Source organism: Lutra lutra, chromosome 7 (assembly GCF_902655055.1).
Source record: "Lutra lutra chromosome 7, mLutLut1.2, whole genome shotgun sequence".
Taxonomy (NCBI): domain Eukaryota; kingdom Metazoa; phylum Chordata; class Mammalia; order Carnivora; family Mustelidae; genus Lutra; species Lutra lutra.
In genome coordinates, this window is record NC_062284.1 from 101,009,539 (window position 1) to 101,026,208 (window position 16,670).

At 35.9% G+C, this 16,670-nt stretch overlaps 1 protein-coding gene across 6 annotated transcripts in view; it reads right to left on the bottom strand.

Moving 5' to 3' along the window:
• FERMT2 (FERM domain containing kindlin 2) overlaps positions 1–16,670 on the bottom strand; it is a 93,359-nt gene that overhangs the window by 15,126 nt on the left and 61,563 nt on the right. For 3 of the 6 annotated variants that reach the window (XM_047735979.1, XM_047735978.1, XM_047735981.1), the window contains exons 4-10: positions 13,107–13,241; positions 7,392–7,424; positions 6,834–7,059; positions 6,395–6,497; positions 4,823–4,930; positions 1,245–1,379; positions 479–528 (exon numbers count right to left, since the gene is read on the bottom strand). In XM_047735979.1, coding sequence (XP_047591935.1) covers positions 479–528; positions 1,245–1,379; positions 4,823–4,930; positions 6,395–6,497; positions 6,834–7,059; positions 7,392–7,424; positions 13,107–13,241 — 790 coding nt within the window. The remainder of the gene's footprint in view (positions 1–478; positions 529–1,244; positions 1,380–4,822; positions 4,931–6,394; positions 6,498–6,833; positions 7,060–7,391; positions 7,425–13,106; positions 13,242–16,670) is intronic. The other 3 variants (XM_047735982.1, XM_047735980.1, XM_047735983.1) reach the window with 1 other exon arrangement.

Below are 16,670 nucleotides of genomic sequence, written 5' to 3' on the forward strand. Positions count from 1 at the left end.
TGCCACTGTACAACTCAATCTACACAATGCAATCTAGGCTACACAGTCTTTGTTTTTACCCTTTAAGAAAAATGTTTATCAGAAAAAAACAAATTCGTGAATACTGCAGTTTTAATTTGGTAAAGATCGTTGTTTTCTCTTATAATTTAGTGTTTCTCTAACTGGTAAATGCTTTTACAGATGCATTTCCTAAATTTACAATAAATTTCAATAATGTGAACAAGAGGGGCGCCTGGGTGGCTCAGTGGGTTAAAAAGCCTCTGCGTTCGGCTCAGGTCATGATCCCAGGGTCCTGGGATCGGGCTCTCTGCTCAGCAGGGAGCCTGCTTCCTCCTCTCTCTCTGCCTGCCTCTCTGCCTACTTGTGATCTCTGTCAAATAAATAAATAAAATCTAGAAAAAAAATAATGTGAACAAGATTATAAAATTGATATTTATCATTCATTAATATTTGGAATCCCTCCCCATTTTGTACTTACTTAAAAACTTTAATATAGTCAGCAAGTTCAGGAATAGAAGTGATGTCACCCTAGGGAAAGAATTAAATCAGTTTTTCCTGATTTTTCTTGAAATTCAGAACTCTAATGTTTAATATCTAATACCAAGTATCAGCTTATTCAATAAGCAAAATTATATAAAATAGAGATTATGAAGGTTTTAAAGTTATAATCATATGGTCATAAATTACAAAGCATTTTCAAATGGCATAAAAAGCAAATAAAAGATGTGATCAAAATGGCAGTTCATATAACCTTTAAGCACATATTATTGATTCTAATTCAGCTAAAACTGTTTGTATCTGCTTATGGGAATTCTGCAAAATCCTAAGAGCCCTGAGGTGTTTCTTCTGTAATAACTAATTCCTAAGCTTTAAAACCAAACTTAGTATTCAAAAATTTTCCTGAGATTTTTCTTTTCTTTCTATAATATTTCAAATATGCAGCTCACTAAATCAATTTTACTATGACTTGAAACTACCTTTCACTCTGCAGAAATGTTTTCCCACTGCTTACTGAGAGAATGGGTACATATCACAAGCTCTAACTTTACTGTATTGGAAGCACTGGAGACTAGAACAATACTAATTTTACAATTTTCCCTGAAAAGTTCCTGAAAAGTCAATACCTGTATTCTCTTAAAGCATGAAATATTTCTCCATATCCACCCAATATTTATGAAAACCTAAATCCACAAAAAGATAAGCATCAATTCCAACTAAACTAGTAGGAATTAGATTTACCCTACCAAAATTGTTGAAGTTTTCCCCCCTTCCAAAGTGATCTCCAGGTCTGAAAGGGCAGCATCAACTTCGTCCACTTCTTTGTCACTGTTGTTCAAATGATTCTCTGATGTCATGATTGACAGCTTGTTGATGTGATACTGAAAACAGAAATGATATTTCATTTAAATGACTATTCTAACTTTAGTAAACCTATAAAATGAGATTACTACCTACATCTATATTGAATGCTTTCCATCACCTAACTTGAGAAGATGAAAGAACTAAAAATGATAGGAAAGAACTAGAATGATAGGAAAATAAATGGCATCTGAAATCAGTGTCCTAAATATCCTAATAAATATTTATCCAAAAGAAGTAGGTCTTTGGACGTATAAAACTGAATTTAATTTGGGAAGCCCTAGAACTTAAGAGTTAACATGTCCTCCACTAAGCTCCACATGAGCAGAGACTCTTTTTACTGGTCCCCTCCTGGCCCCACACAGCTTTCCCTGTGTCTAGAACAGGTCCTAAAAGCAATGAATACTGACTGAATTAACAGAATATGCATAAGGTCTTTTGTAAAAATGGATTAACACCGATTACCTTATATTAATTACTACTACTACCCAGGAGAGGAAAATTAGTTTTCAGTGTTAGGCTAAAGCTCCCCTCTCCACCACCCCCCATCCCCACCTCAATTCAATGCTGAAAACATAACCAGAGGAAGATATTTATATTCTCAGTTATGTAAGAATAAGATTGATTACATTTATATGTGAATATATACACTCATATATTTACATGTGTATGTATACACAATGAGTAGTGATAAACACTCCTACATGTAGATAGAAAAAAATCTTTGCATATAGAATAATGGTTTTAAATATACTTAAAGTCACTTAGAACATATACTAATAATTAGAGTTTGATGCTTAACTTTACAGAGGTTTCACACAAAGGTAAGCAGAACTTTTAAATCACTTAATCAGTTACCTTTCAAAACATTAAACAGCATTCCAAATTTCTGAAGTATTCATTCACTGAATACAGTCTATTCATGGGGAACACTGAATCAACTAATCTGGGGCCAACTGTCAGCGTTCCTCTATACTTTAAGACCTAGTGAATTGGTAATGAATAGTCTCTAGCTAAACCTTCAGTTGTGTTAAAGTAAGTGACAGAAACTTCCATGTTCACAAATCATGGAGAACGAGGTAGGCTGAGACCCTTAGTCGCCTCACATGTCAGAGTAATAACATTAAGAATCATGAAGAGAGTGATGCCTAGGTGGCTCAGTGGGTTAAAGCCTCTGCTTTTGGCTTGGGTCATGATCTCAGGGTCCTGGGATCGAGCCCCACATCAGGCTCTCTGCACAGCAGGGAGCCTGCCTCTCTGCCTGCCTGTGATCTCTGTCAAGTAAATAAATAAAATCTTTAAAAAAAAAAAATCATGAAGAGAGTTGTTTAAAAATACAGATTATTAAGTTCATCCCCAGAGATTTTGATTCAGTATATCTGAGGTCCAGCCCAGAGTCCGCATTTTTATTAAGTGACTCAGGTGATTGTGATGCAAAGTCCTTAGAAGTTATCCAGGAAAAACCTGGCTATGAATGGGACTGGTCTTAAAATCCAGCTCTGCTTTCAGAGGTGCATGGGACATCTATGAAATGTTACAATACAGACTTAGACGTAACTGCTTTAAAATCAGTGTTCTTAACCTTTCTATTTTTTTATCCATACCTTCTTACTTTTAATTATTTGTTTCTTTTTACTACTGTAGATTTATGTCACACAAGGAAACAGAAGCCCCAAGGAGAAAATAATTCAGTGTAGGTTATGCCAGAGATAAAAATACCAGGCATTTCCATGCCATCTTTTCAAACGTCCCCCTACCCCTTATGGTACTGGATGGATTTCTAGAGCCTTCGGGTCAGTCTCTGGGAAGGCTTCTAAGAACTCAGGAGATTTTTAGTTCAGAATTCTCTCACTAAATCTAGATTCTAAAATGGTTCGGCAAAGTTATGTTTTGGGACATTCAGTTTCCACAGATTAAAATACATGGTTTCTGAGGCGTTTTCTACTGCCCTAAAATGGAATACCTACAATACACTGGGTGGGGGAAAGCTACAAAATAATCCATTTCTGTAAAAATACAATTATGTGTATATTTGACCCTTGGACAACATGGGGGTTAGGGGCGCTGACTCTCCTAAAACTACTAATAGCCTGCTCTTGACTAAAACCTATGTTATTTTACTAGAGGGGACAGCAGTAATGAAGTGGACAATTTTTTAATAAGCACTACTGTAATTCTGAAAAAGCTGATACACAAGAACTACTTTTGGGATAACATGGTTTAAGGAAAACATAAACAGTCAATTAACACATATATTCCATATGTGTTATATTCATTCTTACAATAAAGCTAGAGAAAAGAAAATATTAGGAAAATCATAAGGAAAATACATTTACTGTACTATATTTATAAAATCATTTTTACAGTGAAAGCTTTTTTTTCTTTTTTTTTAAAGATTTTATTCATTTGAGAGGGAGGGGAAGAGAGAGCAGGAGTGGGGTGGAGTGGGGCTCAGGAAGCAGAGGAGGAGGCTCCCTGGCTCCCTGCTGAGCAGGGAGCCCCATGAGGCTCAATCCCAGGACCTAGATCATGATCTGAGCCAAAGGCAGCCCCTTAACCGACTGAGCCACCCAGGAGCCCCAACAGTGAAAGCCTTTGACCTGAGATCATGATCTGAGCCAAAGGCAGCCCCTTAACCAAGTGAGCCACTCAGGAGCCCCAACAGTGAAAGCCTTTCATAACTGGCAACTCTGCTTCCTGTACTTAACACCAATTTTGTTAGGACTTTAGGCAAAACCAGAATTCTACCATAATCTGAGAACATTCACTAAAGTCTCAATAAACAAGAATGACTGGTGTAGTGGTCAGCTGCATGCATCACAGTGTCTCTAAAAATGCAGACTTGTGGGTGCCACCCTATGTTATTTTACTAAAGGGGACAGCAATAATGAAATGACAGTCTTTTAATAACCCCTACTGTAATTCTGGAAAAGCTGATATGCAAGAATCACTTCTGGGATAACACTGGTTTAATCTAAGGAAAACATTAGCTATCTACTTCTTAAGGATTATTCTAAAAATTTGTTTAGTTTCAGTAAACTTAAAATTTTATCACCTTTAAAATGTTTTTTTTTTTTGTTATAGCCATTTAAAAAATATTATCATCCACAGCTACTTAGGAAATTATGCAATTAAAAGCTTCATTTTAGAAATCTGATTTGCAATAAAGAGCTTATTTCAAAGGGAAAACTGGGTAGTTTTAAGCTAATACATATCTGGGGATGGGAGGATATTTTTCTGCTATAGGATACAGGAAAATAACTATCAAGTATACCATTAAACTCTTAGGTTAAAAAAAGTTAAATTCATGTACTTATTTTGTCTTCTAAGTGTATTCAATTTCTACATAACAAAAAAGTAAACACTATCAAAATGCTACTGAAATTACAGTGCTACGTTACTATTTAGAAATAATTCCCTACCCTTTCCCTTGAAAAGTCCCATTTACCAATACTCTTACTACCTGCAAGGCTGCAAACATCATCATTTCTTCTTCTGTGCACTCAATTTCTTCTAGGAGAATAGCCCATTTGCCCTGCTCATAAAGCTGATTGATTCTGATTGCATCATACTGCAGCAAAAGAGACACAATCCTTTTGTAATACATTACCTTTAACATAACACAAAGTTTGAAAACTGAATATTCACTTTCAAAGCCTGACAAAGTTCTAATACACATTTTTTCTGGGATTTTTATTCAGTATCAAATACTCAATAATAAAGATACCTACAGGGTTAGGTATATGTATATATACCCACATCTAATTTTCCATTAAAAATGACAGTTAAAACCAAATTATTATTATTTAGTATTAGAAATAAGATTCTATATGTTATTTTAGAGGGAAATAATCATTAGATATTACAGAGCTTGTAACAAAATGAAAATAACACGAAAGACATTTAAAATAAGGAAAGAGTGACTGCTTTTCAGTTTCTTATTGCAACCTGTCACAATAAAATGTTATGATCAGAGAGTTAATTATTTCAGGGAACATCTTGCCCCCTATGGAAAAGCATACTTAGACCAAGAGTTAGGTCCTTGGAAACAGTAATTCTTTTAAGAATCTGAAATACAAAGTATATATATATGTACCTTGTGGTAAAGATTTATTTATATGTTACTGAATTATCCATTTAGTTATTAATAAAAATTAATAGTAATGTCTTAACAGTACTATTTTAGTATATGTGCTGCCGAAGCGAGCACTTAACAGTACTATTTTAGACTGTTAACAAAACATACAGCATCTCCCTTCCCCAGTAAATATAACTATGTTCCCAAAACAGCACTGGTTTTACTAAAATGAGACATGATATGGCCTGAAAGGTATTAAGATTATTTTCTGTAGTTCTAAATTACACACTTTACTGTTACAAAAAGAATAACCTAAGTACATAATAAAAATGTTAAGCATATACATTAAAATCTAGACATGCAAGGTAAGGTTTACCCCCCAAGGATGATCAATAAGGAAGCAAAAGATCCAAATCTCTGTGCCATGTGTTTTCTAGGGAATATACTCTATTTCATAGCAAATTTAACTATTCTCAGAAAAGCAAAGATAATGCAGTCATTTGATAAAAACATAATGTTTGCCTATTAAATATGAAGAAACATAGAGGAATTTTTCTTTGAAGCCACATCTGATTTATAATTAGAAATGTGAAAGTCATCGAAAAGGTACTATTTCATAGAACTCTTCTTTTACCAAAAACACAGCTAAAGAGAGGTGTAAAAAAATTGCTAAAACTAACTTTACCAATTCTATAGTACCAAGCTACTGCATTTAAAATACAAATCAACTAAAAATTCAATTATTTTAACACAAAAGAACATGGTTTAATTATGCTTTCAACCTATTAACACAACAGACTTATTTCAAATACAGATGCCTTTGTCTAAAGCTTGGGTTTTGAATATTATTCAGACTTGCTATATACAAATGATTCCTTATCCCAACACCAGGTAACAACATCCAAATGAACAAAACAAAAAGGAAAAAAAGAAGAGATCCCTCTAAACCCTCGGTACCTTTGGATTCAAATCAAAAAAGCTGTAATACTTGAATCGGAGAAGGAGGGCCTCATTTTCCTTCACATCTTGTTCCATAAGAGATCTTGAGGAATCAAGCCACCTGGACAAATTAACAAGAGCAGTGGAACAACGCAAGAAAAAAATTAATAAAATATTTCTACCTCTAGTTGGGGAAAGAAATTCTTCAATGTATCTATATTTTATCTTTTTAAAAGATTTATTTATTGAGAGACAGAGCACATACACAAGCAGGGGGAGGGGCAGAGGACCAGGGGGAGAGCATCTCAAGCAGACTCGGCACTGAGCATGGTGTCCAACAAGGGTCTTGATCCCACAACCGAAGAGATCCTGACCCAAGCCAAACTCAAAACTCAGACACTTAACCAACTGAACCATACCCAGGTACCCCTCAATGTATCTCTATTTTAAAACTTACCCTTGGTTGATTTTCGCTTTGTCAAGAAGTGCCTGAGGCTTAAACATTTTCGCCAAAATTTCCGGTGATGTGATTGGCTGACTGACAGCAAGTATCCCAGGGTTGCCTTCTGACAAAGCACTGTCACCAAACCAAGCAGAAGTTGGTGACAAGGGGCTTCCATCATGAGCATCATAAGTGGGGGTCATTGTTTTACTATAAAGTCCTGGGCTTGAATATATACTTCCTAATAAATAATATAAAAAATGGGTAGTAAGTATGAATAAAGTACAGAATCTTGGTTTTCAAAAATACATGCTATATAAAGCAAATTGTGAAACAAAAGCTTCATTCTGGAAGGAAAGCTTTAGTACATTATTTTACCTCTCTTGAAAACATGTAAAAATAACTTTAACTCTATTTGTATAACATTAGAACATATAATAACAAGGTCAAAAGAATATAAGTTGGCAGAAATTCTGAGGGGGAAAAATCAGTTCAAGGGAATTAGAAGATAAGTTAAAGATATAGCTGAAGCAGACAGACCAAGTTTTTGTTTTTAATTGTGGCAAGGCTCACCTTTCAGAGGGCCAATGTAAAGAACATCAGTGCCTATAGGAAAGGAGAGAAAGGAATTCAGAAGGTAAAGGAAAGGTAACAATAGAAGATAGAAACAAAAGAATGAAAAGGAAAAGGAAATGGAAAAAGAAAAAGACTTTTCCTAATGTGCATCATAAACTTAAGTAAATATTTCAAGTGAATTTAAAAGAATCTTAGAAACCGTAACCGAAGTTTTTTTTGTTCAATTCAAAAGAAAAAAGCTGTGCTCTAGTCAAATGTCCAGTGAAAGACACATCCACATTTACCAACCTTTGAAATCCATACCGTTTTAAGACAGCTCAATGTAACTGAATAAATGCACATAAATTGAGAACAATTTTACATTAATGTTTTCTCAGTGAATAGCTAAACTGGTTCCAACAGATTTACAAATAAAGTATTAAAGCAAATGGGTAGATAAAATTTTGCTAAAAAAGATATATCCTATAATTAAGCCCCTGAAGGGAGGGATATCTTCTCTTCCAATTCCCCAGTGTTCAACAGAGCTAGACATATAATAGAGGCACATAAATAAACACTTGTTGACTTAGTCAACTGAAAATACATCCCCCATCATTTAAACTACAAAAAATTGGTTTAAATTAAGACTTAGAAGTTCAGAATAATGTTAAGTAAAAGCACCTCCCCTGAAGTCCTAACTCTGTTAATTGTATTTTGTCTTCAGTCATAATTTTTAAAAAGAAAATGCGTAAATGGGCATCACACTGTTAACGAATGATGGAAAGAGAATGGCTGTTTCCCTTACCTAATTAATTTAGGAATATGCTTAGGGATTTCCTTTTCACTCTAACAACCCCTCCCCAACCACCTCACTCAATGCAATGATAGAATATTAACCTATGAAAAACTGGTGATCATGCTAGAGATTTTTGTAGTTGTCATGATCTAGTCTAGGAAGAAAACACAAAGTAAAAAAAAAAAACACAAACAAAACTTGCTAGCCACAGGGTATCTGATTTGACATTCTCAGTATGTATTCTTCCAATGTTAGTAACTAAAACAATATGCAGTATCTAAACGTTGTTAAATAAGCAACAAAGAAAGCTGTTAGTTCAAAGAAAGGGAAATTAAGGAGTTGATCCCATTTATAATTGCACCCAAAACCATAAGATACCTAGAAATAAATCTAACCAAAGATGTAAAGAATCTATGCTCAAAGAATACTCATGAAAGAAATTGAGGAAGACACAAAGAAATGGGAAAATGTTCCATGCTCATGGATTGGAAGAACAAATACTGTGGAAAATCTCTATGCTACTTAGAGCAATCTACACACTTAATGCAATCCCTATCAGAATACCATCAACTTTTTTCACAGAAATGAAACAAATAATCCTAAATTTATATAGAACCAGAAAAGAACCCCGAATAACCAGAAGAATGTTGAAAAAGAACAAAGCTGGTGGCATCACAATTGCGGACTTCAAGCTCTATTACAAAGCTGTAATCATCAAGACATTATGGTACTGGTACAAAAACAGACACACAGATCAATGGAACAGAATAGAGAGCCCAGAAATGGACCGTCAAAACTGTGGTCAACTAATCTTTTGACAAAGCAGGAAAGAATGTCCAATGGAAAAAAGTCTCTTCAACAAATGATGTTGGGAAAACTGGACAGCCACATGCAGAAAAATGAAACTGGACCATTTCTTTACGCCATGCACAAAAATAGACTCAAAATGGATGAAAGACCTCAATCTGAGACAGAAATCCATCAAAATCCTTGAGAAGAAAACAGGCAGCAATCTCTTCCTAGCAACAACGCCAAATCAAGGGAAGCATGGGCAAAAATGAACTACTGTATTGGGACTTCATCAAAATAAAAAGCTTTTGCACAGCAAAGGAAACAGTAAACAAAACTAAAAGAATGGGAGAAGATATTAGCAAATGACATATCAGATAAAGGGCTACTCTCCAAAATCTATAGAGAACTTACCAAATTCAACACCCAAAGAACAAATAGTCCAATCAAGAAATGGGCAGAAGACATGAACAGACATTTCTGCAAAGATGACATCCACATAGCCAAAGACACATGAAAAAGTGCTCGCTATCACTCAGCATCAGGGAAATACTTATCAAAACTTCAGTGAGATACCACCTCACATCAGTCAGAATGGCTGAAATTAACAAGTCAGAAATGACATACGTTGACAAGGAAACAGAGAAAGGGGAACCCTCCTGCATTGTTTGTGGAAATGCAAGCTGGTGCAGCCACTCTGGAAAACAGTATGGAGGTTCCTCAAAAAGTTGAAAAAAGAGCTACCCTACAACAACCCAGCAATTGCACTACTGGGTATTTACCCTAAAGATAAAAATGTAGTGATCTGAAGGGGCACCGGCACCCCAATGTTTATAGCAGCAGTGTCCACAATAGCCAAACTATGGAAAGAGTCTAGATGTCCATCAACAGATGAATGGATAAAGAGGATACGGTATACATATACAATGGAATATTATGCAGCCATCAAAAATTGAAATTTTGCCATTTGCAAGGACGTGGATGGAACTAGCGGGTATTATGCTAAGCGAAGTAAGTCAATTAGAGAAAGACAACTATCATACGATCTCACTGATATGAGGGATTTGAGAAACAAGATCATAGGGGAAGGGAAGGAAAAAATGAAACAGGACGAAACCAAAGAGGGAGACAAACTGTAAGAGACTCTTGATCTCAGGAGACAAACTGAGGGTTGCTGGAATGGAGAGTGGGTGAGAGGGATGGGGTGGCTGGGGGTGGACACTGGGGAGGGTATGTGCTACGGTGAGCACTGTGGAGTGTGTTAAGACTGATGAATCACAGACCTGTACCCCTGAAACTATAATACATTATATGTTAAATAAACAGCTGTCAGTTCTCCTTTCTTAGCTTTAAAGGGCATTGTGATAGTGACATCCTTAAAAGCCAGAACTTTTAAAAATTACAAAGGCATTTTTGTGAAAGGGTTATTTGGGCACCCTGTAGTAATTAAAAGGGCTGAAAACATTACTCCAGCTCAGGTGGGCAAAGAATAATCCTGCTATAGAGAGTACATATGTAAATAAGGGACAGAAAAACATTATCTTCTGGGCAAAATCTTCTCTTTGTGTATTTCAAAGATCTAGCAAACAAGTCTTTTACTAGGAATGTCAGAATATTGAAATTTTGTTCCTAGTATGATGGACTATAATTACTATTCAGAATTAAATTCAGTTAGAACTGACAATTTTCTTTATGAAGTTTCTAAAACATATTCCCCTAAATTACACAACATTTAATAGAATCAGCTACCCGATCACTTCTCTGCCCTCTCAATTTCCTCTACTTTGTATATTCTACACTTCATTGTTTCTATTCTTATTTTGTTAGGCACTCTGCAGTAGTAACTTAATTAGTGTTTCCAACAATCCTATTATTCTCATTTTAGAGAAGAAAACTGAGGGGTCTAAGTAAGTTGTCAAGTGCCAAAAGCTATTACATTTCAGAGCCAAGCTATAAATCAGCCATTCTGACTGAAGCTACACACACCACCTCCTGGGTACCATAACTTATTTAAGCCATTCCCGATTCGTGTGCATTCATTTCTTTAGAATTTTGTGGACTTCACTGTTGCTGCAAATACGCCTTCCAGCAAATGCCTTCCACCAGGTATGTTTGTACGTATTTCCTAATTCCAATAGCACTGCTGGGACGGAGGGTGTGTACATTTTACATTCCTTCTAAGTCTCAGTTCAGTGACAATCCCAACTACCTTGTATTCCTGATTGCCAAATTTACAACATATTTGAAGTAGAAAGTAGGTACGATGAAGTAACATACTTAGTCAGCAACAAAATAGGAGCTCGTTCAAGTATACGGAACAATAACAAAAACTGTTAAGGAGGAGAAAGAGAATTCAACAAGTACTACAGTCTTGAGCCACCTACTACAAATATTAAAAACTCATGTAACTTTACAATCTGCCTGATAACCTGGATACTATACATTATAGTCTCATACATTTTTTTTTAAAAAAGAGCGCTCAAGTATTTAATACATTTCGGAAAATTTCCCACCAAGATATCACCTCATACCACACTTAGTAAACAAATTTCAGGTGAATTAAAAATAACAAATGTTGATATTACAGATGAGTTAAAGTGTGTAAATATGAAATAATTACATAAAAGTGTAAAAAGGAAATAATAGAATAATTTTACTAATATTTGTGAAGATTTTCTTAACCAAAGATGAAGGCCCAGAACTATAAATAACAGATTTGACTACATAAAAATGTAAAACTTTAATACAGTAAAAAAGACCACAAAATTAAAAAAAAAAATGCCAGTACAGGGAAAGTATCCAACTTATCAGAAGATGAGTTTATCACTAAAACATTGGAACTTTTTGAATGCTTAATTTACAAACTCAACTCCCTAACCTATAAAATAAATATACCCTGTTTGGAATTGTTTTGTCTTCAGAATTCCTGGAACATTACTTTCTACAATTTTCATTTAGCATTTATATAGTATACCTTATAAATAAAGTAACTGTTTTTCAATTAGTCTAAAAACTTCTTATGAGCTAGGATTGCCTTATTTTTTGGTATCTCCCAAGTCCAATCAGCACATGAGTAAGGGTATAAAAGTTACAAGTTATGAGCCGTTAGATGTTCCTAACATTACTGTGCCATTTCTTCAACCTTAAAATGAGTACAATAACATAATCTGCAATGGGCTGTAGTGAGAATTAAGTGATTTCCACAAGTAAAATATGCTAAAGTGAATTTCCATGAGTATAATGTATAAAATGGGTATATAGTAAGCACTAAACTGTTTCCATTATCATCATTACCCCAGAATGTAAAAAACCAAGAACAAACTGAATTAGTTAAATTAGTTTACTTACTGACTGAGGAACCTATTTCCTAAGAAATGGATTTATAAATGTGTGGCTGAGACACATGGGAAACTGTAATGTCCAGTCCCTGTGTATGCCCAGGACAAAATAACCATGTCATTTAATTAGTCCTCTAGCTACCCAAAAGACACTGCCTATGCTCCTGCTGGATGCCACATGCTAAGTCAGGTCCTGGTTAACAAAAATGTGAGAGACAGTTTCATCACGCCAGGACCTCAAAATTTATTAGGTAAGAACATGCAATATAATGTAACACAGAAAAGTCTGGTGACTTAAGATAGAAGGATACATAATTCAGGTTGGGGAGGTAAGGGAAGGAAATGTGAGGAAGCTTCTTTAAGGGGCAAAACCTTAAAGGAAAAAGGTGAAAAGGGACCAGTATTTGCAAAGCACAGAGATTTTAAGTAACCCACAGAAGTAATCATGTCTTAACTAAGTAATTGTGGTTTTCACAGAATATAGAAAAAAGGAACTAAATACTAAGAAAACTGTCCAATTTTTGCAATGCAAAAAACTGAGCCCAGTTAAAGTATTGATTGCCCCTTTCTGATTCTTCCTGAGCAGAGAACCAGCCTTCCTTTTTTACTGATGCAGCTATTAACACCTGACACAATGCTTTGTACATGACAGACCTCAGTGGTGATTTCATGATGACTGAGGGGGAAAAGTGATGAAAGAGAGTTTTTTAAAGTTGATCACTCTCTGGACCTACGTATACCATTTGTGAAAAAACCACAAACATATAGACACATCCACGCTTAGCACACTATGCCTCTGCAAAGTCTTACCTGATCCAGGAGTGATAAGGGGCCCCTCTAATTCAAGTGCCTCATCTTCAGACTGGTCATCTAGCTTTTTCTTTTTTTTCTTAGTTGGATCTTTGGGTTTTTTCAAGAGAGAAAGTTCTTCAGGGTGTCTGATATCTGTTAAAATAAGAAGAAAGATTATTTTAGTAGCATAATGGAAAATTTAAGCACTTTACATCTGGAAAATTCATCTATTAATCCATTCCAATGTAAGAATTCATAGTTTCCTTCTATGTATGTATGTGTTTGTTTTGCCAGACGTTAATGCCGTGCGAAAGAATGAAGTATGGCACTTCTACAGATAATCTCCCGAAGTATTCAATACCATCTAATGAATGTAGTAGCCTTGAAGTAGAGAGAGAACAATCTGCTAGGGTACAGAGAGAAAATATTAGAACTCATTTATATATTTATTTAACTAAAACCATAAAAAAGTTAAGATTTATATCTTAGCCACAGCAACTAGGCAAGAAAAAGAAATAAAAACATACCAATTGGAGAGGAAGAAGTAAAACCGTCACTATTTGCAGATGACATGATACGATATATAGAAACCTTAACTACTCCCATCAAAAACCACTGGAACTAATAAACCAGTAAAATTCAGTGATGGTGCAAGGTAAAACAAATCACTATACAAAAACCTGTTGTGTTCTTTTTGGGGCACGTGGGTGGCTCAGTCAGTTAAGCATCTGCCTTCGGCTCAGGTCATGATCCCTATCCCCCACTCATGTTCTCTCTCGCTCTCTCTCAAAAAAATAAAATCTTAAAAAAAAAGCAAAACCCACCTGTTATATTTTTATACATAATAAACTATGGAAAACAGAAGTTGAGAAAACCAATCCCATTTACAACTACATCAAAAAAGTAAAATACCCAGGAATACATTTGTTTTGTTTTTACTTTTTTTTTTTAAAAGATTTTATTTATTTATTTGACAGACAGAAATCACAAGTAGGCAGAGAGGCAGGCAGAGAGAGAGAGGGAGAAGCAGGCTTCCCGCTGAGGAGAGAGCTCGATGCGGGGCTCGATCCCAGGACCCTGGGATCATGACCTGAGCCGAAGGCAGAGGCTTTAACCCACTGAGCCACCCAGGTGCCCCTACATTTGTTTTTTTTTTAAACTTTTTTATTTATTTTAAGATTTTTCAAATTTATTTGACAGAGACAGCCAGCCAAAGAGGGAACACAAGCAGGGGGAGTGCAAAAGGGAGAAGCAGGCTCTCCATCGAGCAGGAAGCCTGATGCGGGGCTTGATCCCAGGACCCCAGAATCATGACCTGAGCCAAAGGTAGATGCTTAACGACTGAGCCACCCAGAGGCCCCTGGTTTTTTTAAACTGTTTTAAAAAGACTTATTTATTTATAAGAGAGAGAGAGAGCGTGCATGCATGTGTGGGAGCATGAGCATGGGGAAGGGCAGGGGGGGAGGAAGAAGGACAAGCAGACTCTGCAATGAGCACAGAGCCCATTGCGGGGCTGGATCTCATGACCCTGAGATCAAGACCTAAGCCAAAACCAAGAGTCAGATGTTCTACTGAACTACCAAGGCACCCCTCTAAGAATAAATTTAACCAAGGAAGTAAAAGAGCTGTACTGTACATTGAACACTATATGGAGTTGATGGAAAAAAAAAATACAGAAATAAATGGAAAGATATTCCGTGTTTCTGGTTTGAAAGAACCAATATTAATAAAATGACCGTATTACCCAAAGCAATCTACAAATTTAATGCAATCCCTATTGAAATTCTAATAATTCTAATGATATTTTTCACAGAACTAGAACAAATAATTCTAAAATTTGTATGGAACCAAAGAAGACCCTTACCAGCCAAAACAATCCTGATAAAGAACAAAGTTGAAGGTACACACTGCTTGATTTTAAACTATACTACAAAGCTACAGTAATCAAAACTGTATATGGGGCGCCTGGGTGGCTCAGTGGGTTAAGCCACTGCCTTCGGCTCAGGTCATGATCCCAGGTCCTGGGTTCGAGCCCCACATCAGGCTTTCTGCTCAGCGGGGAGCCTGCTTCCTCCTCTCTCTCTGCCTGCCTCTCTGCCTACTTGTGATTTCTCTCTGTCAAATAAATAAATAAAATCTTAAAAAAAAAAAAACACAAAAAAACTGTATAGTATTTGCATAAAAACACATATAAATCAATGGAAGAGAATAAAGAGCCTGAGAGTTCACATATACCTATGTGGTCAATTTATGACAAAGGAGCTAAGAATATACAATGGGAAAAGGATGGTCTCCTCAGTAAATGATGCTGGGAAAACTGGACAGCTGTATTCAAAAGAATGAAACTGGACCATATACAAAAACTGACACAAAATGGATTAAAGACTTGAATCTAAGACCTGAAAGCATAAAACTCCTAGAAGAAAACATGTAGTAAGTTCTTTGACATCAGTTTTAGAATTTTTTTTTTTGTGTGTGATCTTACTCCTAATGACAAGGGAAACAAAATAAACAAATGAGACCACATCAAACTAAAAAGCTTCTACACAGCAAAGGAAACCAACAGAATCAAAAGGCAACCCACTGAATAGAAGATATGTGCAAATCATATAACCAGTAACAGGTTAATATGCAAAATAAGTAAACAATTCATAGAACTCAGTAACAGGAAAGCAAACAATCCAATTAGAGGATCTGAAGACATTTTTCCAAAGACACACAGATGGCCAACAAACACATGAAGATGGTTCCAAATCACTAATCACCAGGGAAATGCAAATCAAAACCACAATGAAATTATCATCTTATACCAGTCAGAATGACTACTATAAAAAAATAGTGTTAGGGGGCGCCTGGGTGGCTCAGTGGGTTAAGCCTCAGCCTTCAGCTCAGGTCATGATCTCAGGGTCCTGGGATCGAGCCCCGCATTGGGCTCTCTGCTCAGCAGGGAGCCTGCTTCCTCCTCTCTCTCTACCTGCCTCTCTGCCTGCTTGTGATCTCTCTCTGTCAAATAAATAAATAAAATCTTAAAAAAAAAAATAGTGTTAGGATATGGAGAAAAGGGAAATCTTTTTTTTTTTAAAGGTTTTATTTAAACCTTTAAATAAAGGTTTAAATAACCTCAGAGAGAGAGAGAGAGAGACAACGCACGCGCAAGCGAGCACACAATTAGGCAGAGCAGAAGGCAAAGGAAGAAAGAGAAGCAGGCTTTCTGCTGAGCAGGGAGCCCAATGTTGGGCTTGATCCCAGAACCCTGGGATCACGACCTGAGCCGAAGGTAGACGCTTAACAACTGAGCCACCTAGGCACCCTAGAAAAGGGAAATTTTTTGCACTGTTTAGCAATGTAAACTGGTGCATCCACTATGGAAAACAGTATGGAGGTCCCTCAAAAACTTAAAACCAGAACTAAAATTATGATCTAGCAGTTCCATTACTGGACATCTATCCAAAGGTAACAAAAACACTAATCCAAAAAGGTATATGTTTGTTGAAGCATTATTTGTAATAGCCAAGATATGGAAGCAACCTCAGGGTGCACTGATAGATGAATGGATAAAGAAGATGTAGTGTGTACACACAC